This window comes from Terrapene carolina, unplaced genomic scaffold (genome assembly GCF_002925995.2).
Source record: "Terrapene carolina triunguis isolate 2854851 unplaced genomic scaffold, T_m_triunguis-2.0 Scaffold103, whole genome shotgun sequence".
Lineage (NCBI taxonomy): Eukaryota > Metazoa > Chordata > Testudines > Emydidae > Terrapene > Terrapene triunguis.
Genome location: NW_020664454.1, coordinates 2923108 through 2939527, shown reverse-complemented (window position 1 = coordinate 2939527; position 16420 = coordinate 2923108). Strand labels below are relative to the sequence as shown.

The following is a 16420-nucleotide window of genomic DNA, read 5'->3' as shown; positions in this document are numbered from 1 at the left end:
CACTTTGTATCATCAAAGTACTTTACAGGTGGTAACTAGTTAACCATCACCACACCCTGGGAGGTAGAGCAGTATTATCCCCATTTTACAGATGGGGAAACCAAGACCTAGCAAGGTGAACGACTTGCCCATGATCACACAGTGAGTCAGCAAGAGACACAGGATTAGAACTGTGCGATTCCTGGCTTCCAGTCCTGTGCTGAGTCTGTTATACAGTACTCCTCCTCTTTTCAGTGCTGTTGCATGGTAGTCAGGAAACCACTAGGCCATGTCATTTTCAGACAAAAGCTTCAACCCAGGGCATTAAAGCAGCAGGAGGAGAAGGCTCGCAGGTGAGAATGCAGACCATGCCCTGGGGGGCGTAGCTACCTCTTGGCACTTCATCTATTGCAGGCATACTCATCAGACCAGTCTGAGCAGTGCTGGATTCTGTCTCCACAGAGGGCCCTGGGAATGCAGGTGCAATACTCAAAAAACACCGATGTGCAGCTCCACCACTGAGTCCCACAAGGAGGGCAGCTAGCCACTAGGGTGAAAAAGAAAACAGGGACCATTGGCTCTTCTGCTTTTCTTAGACATTACGTTTTAGACTTTACGTTGGCAGATCTGAACTCTCACCTAGTAGACATTGATCTGCACAAGAAAGAATAGCTTTCACCCAGCACCAGAGTATTTAACCTTAAGCAGCCACCTAATTTCTTAGAGGCAGTAGATACTGGTGGGTACACGAACCTGCCATGTAAAAGGGTCCCTCAGTCAGTACTATCTCCAGAAGTCAGGGACAGTTAGCTACCAGTGAGAGGAGCAGCCAGTTAACATTCATGACACACAAATGCCATTACTTGAATGTAATACATTATCTGTATATCTGAAACTAGCTATTCTAGATGCAACTGCTGATATGCATCAGTTCAGGTGTGCATGTTGTGGCTGAGATTTTTGAAACAGTCTAGGTGATTTAGACACACAGTTCCATTAATTTCAGTGGAAGATGTGTCTACTTTTCCTAGACTGCTTTGAAAATCCCAACCTTTAGCTTCAATTTTCAAATATGAACTTTTTTAGGCGTGTTAAATTCCAACTGGCACTTAGTAAGCTGCTGTAAACATTCATAAGAATCAGCCATTAGTTTTGAATTTTCACTGCTGGCTACAGTCATTCTTTGAGACAAAATCAATCCAAAGTAAGCGTACACCAGAGAATGAATGGCTCAGGGGATTGGCAATGGGCTATGAAGCCTTTCACCTCTAGGTCGTTAGTCTGAATATGGCCCAAGTTGTTAGTGATCAAGAGTTATTAGCATCAGATGTCTGCTTGGCAGCGTAAGTGAAATTAAATTGGTGGTGACTATCCAACGGCCATTGAACAGATGTCTACATAACAAAACCACAATATCTGGCATGCTTGTTGACAGTCTCAGCAGACAGATCAAGGACTGAGCGGGTCATAGAGCCTGAATGAAGGGCAAGGTTGAAGTAGCTTTGTGGGATGACATGAGGAAGTCTGCACTGTTGTTACTCACATTCTATCTATCTCAGGGGTTCTTAAACTGGGGTTCGGGACCCTTCATGGGATCGTGAGGTTATTACATGGGGGGTTGCAAGCTGTCAGCCTCCACCCCAAACCCAGCTTTGCCTTCAGCATTTATAATGGTGTTAAATACATAAAAAAGTGTTTTTAATGTATAATGCACTCAGAGGCTTGCTGTGTGAAAGGTGTCACCAGTACAAAAGTTTGAGAACCCCTGATCTATCTTGTGGGTAAAAGGAGGATGTCAGTCTCTGTGGTTGTCAGTCCACCATCCTTTACAAACACCAAGCCCTTTAACTATTGTTTACATCAGTGAAAAGAAGTGGCTGACTTACAGGTCCCCTTTTCATCAGAACAGTCTCCACAGTCATTCGCGCCATTACACTTCTTATCAGCATAGATCCAGTACACAGGGTTGCTGCAGCGGAAGATCAAGTATCCTGGCAGGTTACTGGGCAAATCATCTACAAGATGAGACACCTGGAGATAGTGAAATGTTCTAACTTCACTCAACAACAGTTGGACATAAATACAATGGCTGAGAAACCGATTATTAGCTATTAATATTATTTTACAATTCTCTGTTCTCCTTCCATGCAAGGATCTCAAAGCACTTGAAAAATATTAAACTACATGGCCCCCCTGGTAGATGGAGGGAAATATGCTTATTCCCCTTTTAAAGATGGGGAAACTGAGGTACTGAGCGTTTAAGTGACTTGCCCAAAGTGTCATGGGAAGTCTGCAGCAGAGCCAGGTGTACAGCCCAGATCTTCTGGATCCCTGTCCGCTACATTAACAAGACCATCTGTTCTGTAGCTGACTGAACCATAAATCAAAACCAGATCTTCCACATGCTAACACGATGCTCTGTCAATAGGGCCATTTAATCATATTGTGAATAACTTCATCAAAGGAGGAGGGAGGCCTCATGGTTAAGGCTCACAAGTGCAAATCAAGGGACCTGGATTCTTCTGTTTCTGGTTCTCCACAGACTCCTGGTGCAGCCTTGAACAAACCGGTCATTCAGCAGCTGGGTTATGAAGTGTTCTATTCAGTTATTCTGTGCTAAAGTAAGCTTTGAGTAAGGAGGAACATGAGGAAACCAGGGGTTGTGAGGAGCATGCACAGGAGGACTGGACAAACCATCACAGGGAGAAGATGTTTTTAAAAAAAAAAAGCTTACTACATAATTTCTCCTGCTCATCCTCTCCATTAACACACTCTCTGATTCTGTTGCAGATCCGACTGGCTGAAAGGCAAGTCACTCTGTCATCACACAAAAAGCCAGTCTGATTACCTGAAGTCACACAGAAACGGTTCACTGAAAAGAAATCAGGACATAAATGAGCTTAGATACTGATTTATCTAACTAGGGTGATCAGATTTTACAGGGACAGTCCTGATATTTGAGGCTTTGTCTTATCTAGATGCCTAATACCTCCCACCCCTGTCTTGATTTGTCACAATTGCTCTCTGGTCACCAGATCTAACAGACATTTCCACATTCACCAAGAGCACAAGGACAAGACCAAAAAGACGTTTTTAACCAGAAGAAAAACATTAGGAATTTCAGGAATTCAGCTGCCACCCTGGAACTGACCAACGGTCCATTTATACATGGATCCTACCTGCTAACATGCTCTACTACACTAGAGGCCTAAGTGTATTAAAATGTGATTACACCACCCACACTAAGTACTAGAGAGTTACAAGAATCCTATTAAAGCTCCAAGGACAAGTGTACGTTCAAAGTAGCGCTTGTCACCAAGAGTTTGGAATGGAGCAAATTCAGCTCTCTCCTTCTCTTTCTCTCCCCTGTCTCCAGGTTTCAAGTGGCACCTTCTATGTCTAACTTATTGAAAAAATGGCAGCACTTTGCTTGGAGATTAACTAACTTGTTTAGACAGAAAAAAATAACAGACTGACCAGGAGTGGGTGGCGGGAGTCCAAATGTGACGGCAAAACCAATGACAGCACCTACGACGCCAAGTGCAAGCAGCGCAATAATGGAGATACAGAGGCATCTTCGAGTACAACTTAAACATGCACTGCATTCCTGGCAGCGATCTGTGACAATAAAAGGGAACTAAATGTCAGAGGATTCACAAGTGACGAGCGGGGGTTAAAGTGAGTTGGACATTGTAAACTGCAGTTTAAGCAGACTGCAAAATTCTCACATTCATTCATTCTTCAAAGTTTTTCTCAAAGTTTTTGAGCAAAGAAGAACTGGAAATATTTGAAATTCAAAACATGTGCTGTATTGGTTAGTTTCATGGATCACATGGTATCATTTTTGTTACATGATTGGCTGTCTTATGGCACTGAGCAACAAAAGTGCACATACGGGCAAGTATAATTTAAAATTGAGAATTCACATTGTTGTTGGTTACTATTTAGAACAGGGGTGGGCAAACTTTTTGGCCTCAGGGCCGCAATGGGTTTCATAAATTGTATGGAGGGCCTGTTAAGGGAGGGGGTCGTGGCCCGGCCCCCACCTCCTATCTGTCCCCCCCGGGGACTCCTGCCCCATCCAACCCCCCTGTTCCCTGACGGCCCCTCTGGGACCCCTGCCCCATCCAAACACCCCCACTCCCTGTCCCCTGACTGCCCCCAGACCGCCGCTGCCTCATCCACACACCCCTGCTCCCTGTCCCCTGACTGCCCCTGGACCTCCGCCACCCCATCCAACCTGTCCTCTCATTCCTGACAGCCCCCCGGGACCCCTGCCCCATTCAACCACCCCTTCTCCCTGTCCCCTGGCTGCCCCTGGAACCCCTGCCCCTGACTGCCCCCCACCGCCCCATCCAACCCTCCCTCCTTCCTGACTGCCCCCCGAGACCCCTGCCCCATTCAACTCCCTATTCCCCCCCACCCCCTATCCACACCCCCACCCCCTGACCACCAGCCCGAACTCCCCTGCCCTCTATCCAACCCCCCTGCTCCTTGCCCCCTTACCGCGCTGCCTGGAGCACCGGTGGCTGGCAGTGCTACAGCCGCGCCGCCTAGCTGGAGCTGGGCCACGCCGCCACCACGCAGCACAGAGCACTGGGTCAGGCCGGGCTCTGCAGCTGCACTGCCCCAGGGGCTTACAGCCTCGCCGCCCAAAGCATTGTGCCGGCGGCAGGGTGAGCGAGCTGAGGCTGTGAGGGAGGGGAGACAGCAGGGGAGGTGCCGGGGGCTAGGGTCCCGGGCCAGGAGCTCAGGGGCCGGGCAGGACGGTCCCGCGGGCTGGATATGTCCCATGGGCCGTAGTTTGCCCACCCCTGATTTAGAATGTCCTTTCGGTAAACATCTGATCTTAACATTTGGTTTCATAACTACTCATTATTATTTATTATTTGTATAGTGGTGTTGCCTAGAAACCCTCGACACGGACCAGGACCTCATTGTGGTATGTGCTGCACAGACACAGAACAAAAAGATGCTCCATGCGCCAAAGAGCTGACTTGTGCTAACTAAGCTTGTTCACTAGAATATTTGCAGCAAAACGAACACAAAAGGACTCGAACTCAGTCAGAGCAAACTTAGGTTTAAAAATTAAAATGAACATTCACCAAGGTCTTTTTACCCCTCAGCTCTGTTTCTAACATCTCAAAAATCTCTGAGCATAATCTGTTAAGGATTTAGTCTGTGTGTTCTCTCTCTGTCAGCACACTCCTTAGTAATGCTGTCAATGCCAGCAGACCAGTGACACAGTAAGTTGAAACAGGACCCCCCCCCAGCCGGTCCCCCTGCACCCGCGCTCCGGCCCCGCCACAGGTTTTTTTTTTTTTTGCTTTGCCGTTCTGGCCGCCCCGTATTTTTTTTTTTTTTTTTTGCTTGGGGCGGCCAAAATGCCAGAGCCGGCCCTGTCCCCAGGAGAAATCCTGGCCCATTAAATGAGTGGCAAAACTCTCATCAACGTCAATGAATTCTTTGTGTCAGTCTTCACTGCAGAGGGTGTGAGGGAAATCCCCACACCTGAGATGTACTTTTTAGATGACAAATCTGAGGAGCTGTCCCAGATTGAGGTGTCAATAGAGTCGGATTTAGAACAAACTGCTACATTAAATAGTAATAAGCAGCGCTCTACCAAATTCACAGCCATGAAAAACGCGTCATGGACCGTGAAATCTGTATAGTAAAGGGTAAAAGCACACAAAAGACCAGATTTCACGGGGAGACCAGCATTTCCCAAATTGGGGGTCCTGACGCAAAAGTTGCAGGGGGGGGTCGCAAGGTTATTGTAGGGGGTCGCAGTATTGCTACCCTTACTTCTGCGCTGCCTTCAGAACTGAGTGGCTGGAGAGTGGCAGCTGTTGGCCGGGTGCTCAGGTCTGAAGGCAGCGCCCCACCAGCAGCAGTGCAGAAGTAAGGATGGCAATACCATACCATGCCATCCTTACTTGTTCACTGCTGCTGGCGCCAGCTCTGCTTTCAGAGTTGGGCTCCCAGCCAGCACCTGCTGCTCTCCAGCTGCCCAGCTCTGAAGGCAGCACCGCCACCAGCAGCAGCGCAGAAGTAAGGGTAGCAGTACCACAACCCCCCTACAAATAACCTTGTGACCCCCCCAATCAACACTGTGAAATTTCAGATTTAAATAGCTGAAATCATGAAATTTATGAGGTTTAAAATCCTATCACCAGGAAATTGACCAAAATGGACTGTGAATTTGGTAGGACCCTAGTAATAAGTCACCAGGACCAGATGGTATTCACCCAAGAGTTCTGTAGGAACTCAAATATGAAATCGCAGAACCACTAACTGTGGTAGGTAACCCAATGCTTAAAATCAGCCTCTGTACCAGATAACTGGAGGACAGCTAATGTAATGCTGATTTTTAAGAAAGGACTCCAGAAGCGATCCTGGCAATTACAGGTCGGTAAGCCTCACAAATTCGTTGAAACGATAGTAAAGAACAGAATTATCAGACACATCAATGAATACAAAATGTTGGGGAAGAGTCAAAATGGCTTCTGTAAAGGGCTTCTGTAAATCATGCCTCACCAATCAATGGAAAGAGGTAAATAGCAGAGTGCCCCAAAGATCTGTACAGGGACCACTGCTGTTCAACATATTTAGGGCTACCATACGTCCACATTTCCCCGGACATGTCCGGCTTTTTGCTCTTTAAATAGCCGTCCGGGGGGGATTTCTAAAAATCTAAAAATGTCTGGCATTTCCCCCCGGTCGGCTATTTATCGACTGAAAAGCGGCTGACAGGGCGGCCGAGCGCCGCTCGCATTGGGGCCTCGGCAGCCAAAGCCACTTCCCGGCTCCCCCCATCCCCTGCAGCCTTAGCACGCCGCCAGGCAGCACTGGGGGGGCGGGGCTGTGTGCCTGTGAGGGAACGCGGCGGCGGGGCTGGCAACGGCGGGCAGAGCCCCTCCCCTGCTTCCCCCCTCCTCCACAGCCTCAGCACGCCGCTCGGCAGCGCTCGGGCGGGGCGGAGTGGGGCGCTTCTTGGGGCGCGGAGCCAGACACCTGCTCTAAGCCGAGCCGCATGGTAAGGGGGCCGGGGAGTTGGAGAAGGGGGGCAGTCAGGGGACAGGGAGCGAGTGGGGGGATGGGTCGGGAGTTTGGGGGGGCTGTCAGGGGGCAGGAAGTGGGAGGGAGTGGCTAGGGGGCGGGGTGACCCCCCCCCGGAGTGTCCTCTTTTTTGAAAGTTCAGATATGGTAACCCTAAACATATTCATAAATGATCTGGACAAAGGGGAAATAGTGAAGTGGCAAAGTTTTCAGGCAATACAAAATTACTCAAGATAGTTAAGTCCAAAGCTGACTGCAAAGAGTTACAAAGGGCTCTCGCTAAACTAGGTGCCTGGGCAACAAAATGGCAGATGAAGTTCAATGTTGATAAATGCAAAGTAATGCACATTGGAAACCATAATCCCAACCATACATAAAAAAGATGAGGTCTAAATTAGAGCTGTTACCACTCAAGAAAGAGATCTTGGAGTCATCATAGAAGTTTTCTGAAAACTTCTGTTCAATGTGCAGCAGCCACCAAAAAATCTAACAGAATATTAGGAACCATTAAGGAAAGGGATAGATAATAAAATAGAAAAGATTATAATGCCACTATCTAAATCCATGGTACCCCCACATCACAAATACTGCGTGCAGTTCTGGCTGCCCCATCTCAACAAAGATATGTTAGAATTGGAAAAGATACAGAGAAGCAAAAAAATGATTAGTGGTATGGAACAACTTCCATATGAGGACAGATTAAAAAACTGGGACTGTTCAGTTTAGAAAAGAGACAACTAAAGGGGAATATGATAGAGGTCTATAAAGTTATGAATGGCATGGAGAAAAAGTATTATTTACCTCTTCACATAACATAAGAACTAGGGGTCACCCAATTAAATTAATAGGCAGCTGGTTTAAACAAAACAACACATAGGGTATGTCTACACTACGAGAGTAGTTCGATTTTAGTTAAATCGAATATGTGCAATCGATATTAGAAAGTCGAACGTGTGTGTCTACACTAAGGACAGTAATTCGACTTTGTCAGTCCACACTACCAGGGAAAGCGTCGACATTGGAAGCAGTGCACTGTGGGCAGCTATCCCACAGTTCCCGCAGTCCCCGCTGCCCAGTGGAATTCTGGGTCGAGCCCCCAATGGCTTCTGGGTAAAAAATTGTGGCGAGGGTGCTTTTGGGTAACTGTCGTCATCCGTCAGTCACTACCGCCCTGCCTCCCTCCCTGAAAGCGCCGGCGGGAAATCAGTTCGCGCACTTTTTGATCAGTGACAGCGCGGACGCCACAGCACTGCGATCATGGATCCCGCTGCGACCATCGCTGCAGTTGTGGCCGTTCTCAACGCCTCGCACCTTATCATACACCTTTCCCAGAGGCAGATGCAGAGAAATCAGGCGAGGAGGCTACGGCAGCGGAGTGAGGGCCTGAAGTCGGAGAGTAGCACAGAGCTGTCAGAAACCACGACACCCAGCGCCGAGGACATCACGTTTGCAATGGGGCATGTGGATTTTGTTGAACGGCGATTCTGGGCCCGGGAAACAAGCACGGACTGGTGGGACCGCATAGTGCTTCAGGTCTGGGATGAATCCCAGTGGCTGCGAAACTTTCGCATGCGGAAGGGGACTTTCCTGGAACTTTGTGAGTTGCTGTCCCCTGCCCTGAAGCGCAAGGACACCCGCATGCGAGCAGCCCTGACTGTCCAGAAGCGAGTGGCCATAGCCCTCTGGAAGCTTGCAACGCCGGACAGCTACCGGTCAGTCGCGAACCACTTTGGCGTGGGCAAATCTACCGTGGGGGTTGTTGTCATGCAAGTAGCCAAGGCAATCGTCAAGGTACTGCTGTCAAAGGTAGTGACCCTGGGAAACGCGCAGGCCATCATAGATGGCTTCGCTGCGATGGGATTCCCAAACTGCGGTGGGGCTATAGATGGGACTCACATCCCTATCCTGGGACCGGGCCACCAGGCCAGCCAGTACATCAATAGAAAGGGGTACTTTTCAATGGTGCTGCAAGCACTGGTGGACCATCGGGGACGGTTTACAAACATCTACGTCGGATGGCCGGGCAAGGTTCATGACGCTCGCGTGTTCAGGAACTCTGGTCTGTTTAGACGGCTGCAGGAAGGTATTTACTTCCCGGACCACAAGATAACTGTTGGGGATGTGGAGATGCCTACAGTGATCCTCGGGGACCCAGCCTACCCGCTAATGCCCTGGCTCATGAAGCCCTATACTGGCGCCCTGGACACAGAAAAAGAACTGTTCAACTACCGGCTGAGCAAGTGCAGAATGGTAGTGGAGTGTGCTTTTGGCCGTCTCAAGGGGAGATGGAGAAGCTTACTCACTCGCTGTGATCTCAGCGAAACCAATATCCCCATCGTTATTGCAGCTTGCTGTGTGCTCCACAATCTGTGTGAGAGCAAGGGGGAGACCTTTATGGCGGGGTGGGAGGTTGAGGCAAATAGCCTGGCTGCTGATTACGCCCAGCCAGACAGCCGGGCGATTAGAAGAGCCCAGCGGGACGCGCTGTGCATCCGGGAGGCTTTGAAAGCCAGTTTCAAGGCTGAGCAGGGTACCCATTGACTTTTAAGTTTGTGGACACAGAAGCTGAACTTGCCCCCGTTTCTTTACCCAGTTGCCGTCGACTATCCTCTCCAATTACATACCCCCTTCACCCCCTTCCCAAAAAATAAAATCTGTTCTGTTTTGTTCATGGACACCGTTGTCTTTATTACTGTTTTCACGGGAATGTTTTAAACCTGGGACGCAGACTGTGGCGGGGAGCGGGTTTAGGGTTGTGATGCAAATGATGCTTCTAAACTCCAGGAATGACAGGCTCCGCGATGGTGGACTGGTTGTTTCAACGGAGCCTGCCAGCCCTCCTGGCCGGGACTGCGTGTATGTGTCGGCTATGTGACTGTCTTGCAGGGGGAGGAGGGTTACAGATCCCCTGCTGCGCGGCTCTGTGATCCAGGGTAAGGACCGCTGCATAAGATCTGTAACTGCCCTCCCCCGCCACCAAGTCACAGAGCAACACCACCGCCCCCACCACACAGAACATGAAAACCACCTCCCAGACTGACCAGGATAACTAGTCACTGCACTGTATATGTGCCCTGCTGCTGCACCTGCCCCCTGCTAAAGGTGACTGTCCTGTCCAATGACCAAGGCCCTTCCCCCCCCTCCAGACAGACTCCCCTCCAAAAGAAGAGGATGGAAACAGAAATGAACAGAAACGTATTCTTTATTAACAACCGCACATGGAACGGGGGGGTGAAACTTGGACGGGGTCTTGTGTGAGGCGGGTAGGAAAGGACTTTTCAAATTTTGGGGAATGAGAGCCTTCTAGTGGTAGAGCAGTCCGCAGGGGTGGAGTGAAATTTTTCCCGGCCCCTTCCACCCCTCCGTGTTTGGACTTTGGGTGAGGGGGGTATGGGACTTGGTGGCGGGGCAGGGCAGTTACAGAGAGACTGCAGCGGGGCTCTCTCCTCCTGCCTCCGGTCCTGCAGAACATCCACAAGGCGGCGGAGCGTGTCCGTTTGCTCCCTCATTAGTCCAAGCAGCGTTTGAGTAGCCTGCCTGTCCTCCTGTCGCCACCTCTCCTCCCGTTCAATGTTTGCCCGGTGCATTTGGGACAAGTTCTCCCTCCACTGTGTCTGCTGGGCTGCCTGTGCTCGGGAGCATTCCATTAGTTCAGCAAACATGTCTTCCCGTGTCCTCTTCTTCCTCCTCCTAATGTGCGCTAGCCTCTGGGCAGATGTGGCTGTGGGAATTGGAAAAAGGGAGTGAATTCCTGAGACAGAGCAATGTATCTGTGAACAGAGAACATAGTCTTTCTCTGTGAACAAGACCATGCAGAGCACCTATCACACGCGCACTGAGGACAAGGTCGAATTTTCGGCCCTCGCCTACAGTGCCTGCGGTCTTGCTGTGGCGAGCTGAGGAGCAGGGCAGGACACCGGACTTTGTCTAGATGGCAAACATGGTAAGCCGTAGACTTGTGGCCGCTTAAAACTTTAAGAGTGGCACTGGCCTCCTTTCACATAGAAAGCAATGCGAGTCTCTGCTGGCAGCAATCCTGCAAGCATGAACTCTGGCCCTGTCCCAGCCCCTCGCGGCTGTAAACCGCGTGGCTGTAAACCGGCGGTTGCAGTTCTGTAAAGGGACGGGCAAGCAGTCCCAATACTAACTTTCCCCTACCTAATTCACAGCAGGGAGTCATGCCTGACATCACCCTCCTGAAGGTCTCCGAGAGCCAGAAGGAGAAGATGCTCCGGGACAGCCTGCAGAAACCGGGGCCATTTGCTGCACTGCTGTGCAAGGCCATGATCCCGGAGTACCTGCTGGCGTTGTGGCAGGGAAACGTGTCCTACCACGGGGGGCCTAATAAGCTGTCCCTGCCCAGGAACCTGCTGATGAGGCTTGAAAAACACCTGCAGGAGGTGTATGAGGAGTTCTCCCCGGAGGATGTCGCCTCGATCCCCGGTTACATTGACCAGTTCTTGGCTTAGGTGCCCTTGGAGGGACAAATGACTGCAGGGTTTTGGGCACTATAATCATGAAGCGGACATTGTGAGATTTTTTTAAAATGGTTCGGACTATATATTGAGGCGCCCAAAGACGGAGTAATCATGATACACTTTGCACTGATTCCCCTTTTGTTTGACTTTCCTGTTTACATGTTTTTAAGCACTTTACCCACTGTTAATATTTTCAATCTTCCTGTTTTGTTGCAAATAAATGTTTACATGTTTTAAAGCACTTTAGCTACTGTTAATATTTTAAATATGCCAGTTATGTTGTAAATAAATGTTTGGATATTTAAAACACTTACTGCTTGATCCTTCCCCTGAATCTGTGTCTGGGGTAACGGCTGGGGAGGGTTGGTAGGGGATCTCTGTCAGGGTGATGAAGAGCTCCTGGCTGTCGGGCAAATCAGCGTTGTAAGCGCTGTCTACTGCCTCGTCCTCCTCATCTCCTTCCTCCTCTTCCCCGTCCGCTGAGGAACCGGCCGCGGACAATATCCCATCCTCAGAGTCCACGGTCAGGGGTGGGGTAGTGGTGGCGGCCGCACCTAGGATGGAATGCAGTGCCTCGTAGAAACGGGATGTGTGAGGCTGGGATCCGGAGCGTCCGTTTGCCTCTTTGGTCTTCTGGTAGCCTTGTCTCAGCTCCTTGATTTTCACGCGGCACTGCGTTGCATCCCGGCTGTAGCCTCTCTCTGCCATGGCTTTAGAGATCTTCTCATAGATCTTTGCATTCCGTCTTTTGGAGCGCAGCTCGGAAAGCACGGACTCATCTCCCCACACAGCGATGAGATCCAAGACTTCCCGATCCGTCCATGCTGGGGCCCTCTTTCTATTGGATTGCACGGCCATCTCTGCTGGAGAGCTCTGCATCGTTGCCACTGCTGCCACTGCTGCTGAGCTCGCCACGGTGTCCAAACAGAAACTGCGCTTCAAACTGCCCAGACAGGAAAAGGAATTCAAATTTTCCCGGGGTGTGGCTGGTCAGAGCATCCGAGCTCGGACTGCTGTCCAGAGCGTCAACAGAGTGGTGCACTGTGGGATAGCTCCCGGAGCTATTACCGTCGATTTCCATCCACACCTAGCCTAATTCGATATGGCCATTTCGAATTTAGCGCTACTCCTCTCGTTGTGGAGGATTACAGAAATCGATTTAAGGAGGGCTCTATGTCGAACTAAATGGCTTCGTGGTGTGGACGGGTGCAGGGTTAATTCGATATAACGGCGCTAAATTCGACATAAAAGCCTAGTGTAGACCAGGCCATAGTCAACCTGTGGAACTTGTTGCCAGGGGATGTTGTGAAGGCCAAAAGTATACCGGGTTCAAAAAAGAATTAGATACATTCATGGAAGATAGGTCCTTCAATGGTTATTAGTCAAGATAGTCAGGGACGCAACCCCATGCTCGGAGTGTCCTTCCTCTCACCACTAGTATGTTACATTCTGCTATAGAGACACAGCTAATACTAATGAGAAATTGTTACAGAATAGACCCTCACAATGACTACTTATATTTCCAGAGAAAAGAATTAGAGAGTTGGAGTTGTAATAGATCATTAAAAAAAAAAAAAGAAAAAACAGAGCAAAACCTAGGAAATGAAATGATCAAACTGCATTTTTACAACTTTAAGGTTACACAGTTAAGTCCCCAAAAGTCAGGAAATGTGAAAGTTAAAGCTGAACACAAACCCTTAACTCTGTTTCCTTATACGTCCGTATTATGTCTACAAATTCAGCATCACATTTCCATAGAATCACACGTTTCTAAAGTAATTGGGGGAAAAGACCCGATTTCAGTATGTTGTTTGAGAAATAGTATGTAGTCACATAATTAAAGACTATCATAATGCATCAGTCCAAAGGAATAGAATTAAGTTGTATGTTCCACCTTTTTTTCCCCCCTGACCTTGAATGTTATCTGCAAAATCGTAATGTTGCATTAACACAGTGTTTGCATTTCATTAGCAATTTGTCAAGTGCCAGCTGTGCTCAGTGGTGTACAAACATGAATGAAAGCATGGTCTTTGGCCCACTGCTGCTGAGATTTTGGCCCCATTTGAAAGACACACAATTCACCTTTGTACAGGGAACCGTTCATCTCCAAAGGCAAACATTTCAGAAAATCATGAGCATGTGAAAATAGAATGTGTGTTTATGACACAAAAGTGTTTACAAACATTAAGTATAATGATTGCAACCAATGCTACCGCTGTGAGAAAGATAGCAATAAAGTGCCATTGCTTCCTGACTTGCAAATATTTCCTACTGAATTTTATTATTTTCACATTTTTATTTTTAAATGGACAATAAACAACAATTGCTGAAGTTGGCAATGCAGATGTCACCCCGATGAGTATAGGAGATTGTTTTTTTGAAACACATGAAGAACTTGCAGGGCGTTTAGACATTCTTCATGATCTCTTCCTTCACAAAAAGATTCCGTTGCTACAAGATGTTGCATTCAGTACTAGGTACCAAATAGCATGCCATTTCCCTACCAGCAAAAGGCAGCTTATACCCATCAGTTTTATATTCATTAATAAAAGAAAAGCCACCCAAGAAACTGTAAAACATTGCTTGTATTTTATATTATGTGGATAAGAAGAATGTATCTATTGCTTTCCACTTTCTTTACCAAGCCACTCAATTATACTTTATTAATTACCTCTTTCTTCAGAGGAGGACTTTGTTGAGTCAAATAAGATTCCACCAAAACTTCTCTATAAATAAGAGAAATAAAATACATAGCTTAAAAGAAGCAATGTTTACAGGTAATTTCAAATAACGTTAGTTACATTTTTCTGGTGCTTCTGTGTCATTTTATATGTAAATACATTTTATACATCTCCTTACCTTTATATAAAAAGAAAGATGAAATTATCTTAAAATGTGGAAGATATTTCATTAACAAAATGGTTGCTAGATCGTCTTTGCATCTCATTCACCCATTTGTAAAGCAAAAGCTAATACAATTTCAGCATTTAAGATAAATATTTTTCTTTTGGTGGAATTACTTTTACGTATAAACAACTAGCTATTGTACAGCAACCAGCAGGAAAGAGGCCAGGCAAATTGAATGCATATCAGCATTCTTTAAAAAGTCATTACATTTTTCGAAGGGGATAAAATTACCTGAGGATGAGTTCTGTTCATATTTAGGTATAGCCACAATGTTTTACTTAATAGGAGTTGAAAAAGCCTTGGAATTTTTTTCCAGTACAGGGTTCAGCCATGCCATTTGCAGGCAGATCGTCTCTTTCAGATGGTTCTGTTTTAATGAGAGTCTACACCATGAAGGGCACTGCTGCTGTGTTACCTGGTTACTAAGAGAAACAGAGGTAGACAGGAAAGAGTCATTCTAATCTAAAGTCATACTCATATGATACAGGGCCTGATGGATGGCAGGAGAGGCAGCATCAGCCTTTTCTCTGGCTCTGGGCGGAAGTGAGAGAGAGTTGGGTGGTCATAGCCTGGTCCCTAGTGGACACATTAGCAAACACCACACAGCTCAGCACAACTAAAGCTGCACTTGGAGCTGGGCTGGCAGGGCGGGAGGCGCTTTGGCAGAACTGCAGGAAAGGCGGCGGTCTGTCTGCAATAGCATTAGCTGGCCCCAGCCAGAACGCTGATTGTCACTGTGTTAACAAACACACTAGAAGTTACTGTGGCTGCAGCCACACTAGGTAACTGCCACAGAGCGTTGGCGTAGGCTTTCTGGAAGTGCTTGTCACCGGCCTGACTCTGCTCCCGCTGAAGTGTGTGTAGAGCTCCCACTGCCTGCCGTGGGAGCAGAGAGGCCCGGGGGCACTTTGGAAAAGCCCATCCTTCTAACCTTGCCCGTCTGAGTCCATTTTTCATCTTTCTGCCTTCAGTGTCAGGGAAAGACGCTCCCTTTGGTTTGTGGGAAAGTGCTAGAAAGGAAATAGATGGCAGCGCCATGATACGCAGCCCCAAGATGAAAGGGAGATCAAAGCAACCAAGGACAAATGTTGTGTGGCAGGTAGGAAAGGGACAGATCCTCTCCCCAGAACAAAGACACCATTAAGGACCCTCCTCCCTCATGGAATCCCAGAGCCCAGGCTCCAGCCCTCGCCCAAATAGCTACAGTGCAATTTTGTAGCCCTGCGAGCCTGAGGCAGCTGACCTGGGCCAGCCTGGGGTGTTTTATGGTAGTGTACGTACCCTTAGGATCTGAATTTTCAAAGGTGCTCAGCACTTCTGAGAATCCAACTCCTAGCAGGCCTGATTTCCCTCTTTTACATTGGTGTAAAGTAGGAGGACCCTCCTTCAAAAAATCAACAGAGTTAGAACCAGTGTGAGGAGAATCAGGCCTGCTAAGAGTCCATGCAACAGGGATAACACTTACCTACCCTGGAGGGGCGCGCAGGCTCAGTATGTATTGGTGCCATGCTTTGAAGTAGTAAAGGGCTCTATATAACGTAGATAATACTCCAGCCCCTCTGCTATAGCTTTTGACAGCAGTACATAGCAAACCAACTGAACAGGAATTTTCTTCTCCCTTTTCTTTCTAGTTTCAGCGTGGACTTTGAAAACAAACCCAAGAACTGATGGCAGGATTAAAAGAAAGAGCCAGTTAATTTAAGCCTAATATTCAAAACTTTCAGAACCACCACCACCGCACCTTTTTCTGTGTATCTTCCTTCCACCCCTCCTTTCCCCTCATTTTAACTCCACTGCTATTTGACTCAGGCTTTATCTTTCCCTGCTGGTGGATGTGAGCCCAACAATGGGTGCAAGTAGCAAAAGGACAGATGCTGCTTTGCTGTAGTCTGCAAACCCAACTTCGCTGGCACCAGCACATCTTCAGAGAGGAGTCACTGGGTCGGGCAAGAGAGCCTCTACCGCTTCCTTCCCCAACAACGTAAGAAAAAGGAATT

General features: G+C 48.1%; 1 protein-coding gene across 1 annotated transcript; it reads right to left on the bottom strand.

The window, feature by feature from the left end:
* Window positions 1-380: 380 nt before the first annotated feature.
* LOC113406535 (low-density lipoprotein receptor class A domain-containing protein 1-like) lies at window positions 381-14675 on the bottom strand. The gene is made up of 6 exons (XM_026651806.1): window positions 14655-14675; window positions 14188-14242; window positions 3457-3597; window positions 2714-2851; window positions 1866-1994; window positions 381-526 (listed from the first exon to the last, which is right to left on the bottom strand). Exons 1-6 carry the CDS (start codon window positions 14673-14675, stop codon window positions 381-383), a joined length of 630 nt encoding a protein of 209 aa, XP_026507591.1.
* Window positions 14676-16420: the final 1745 nt, after the last annotated feature.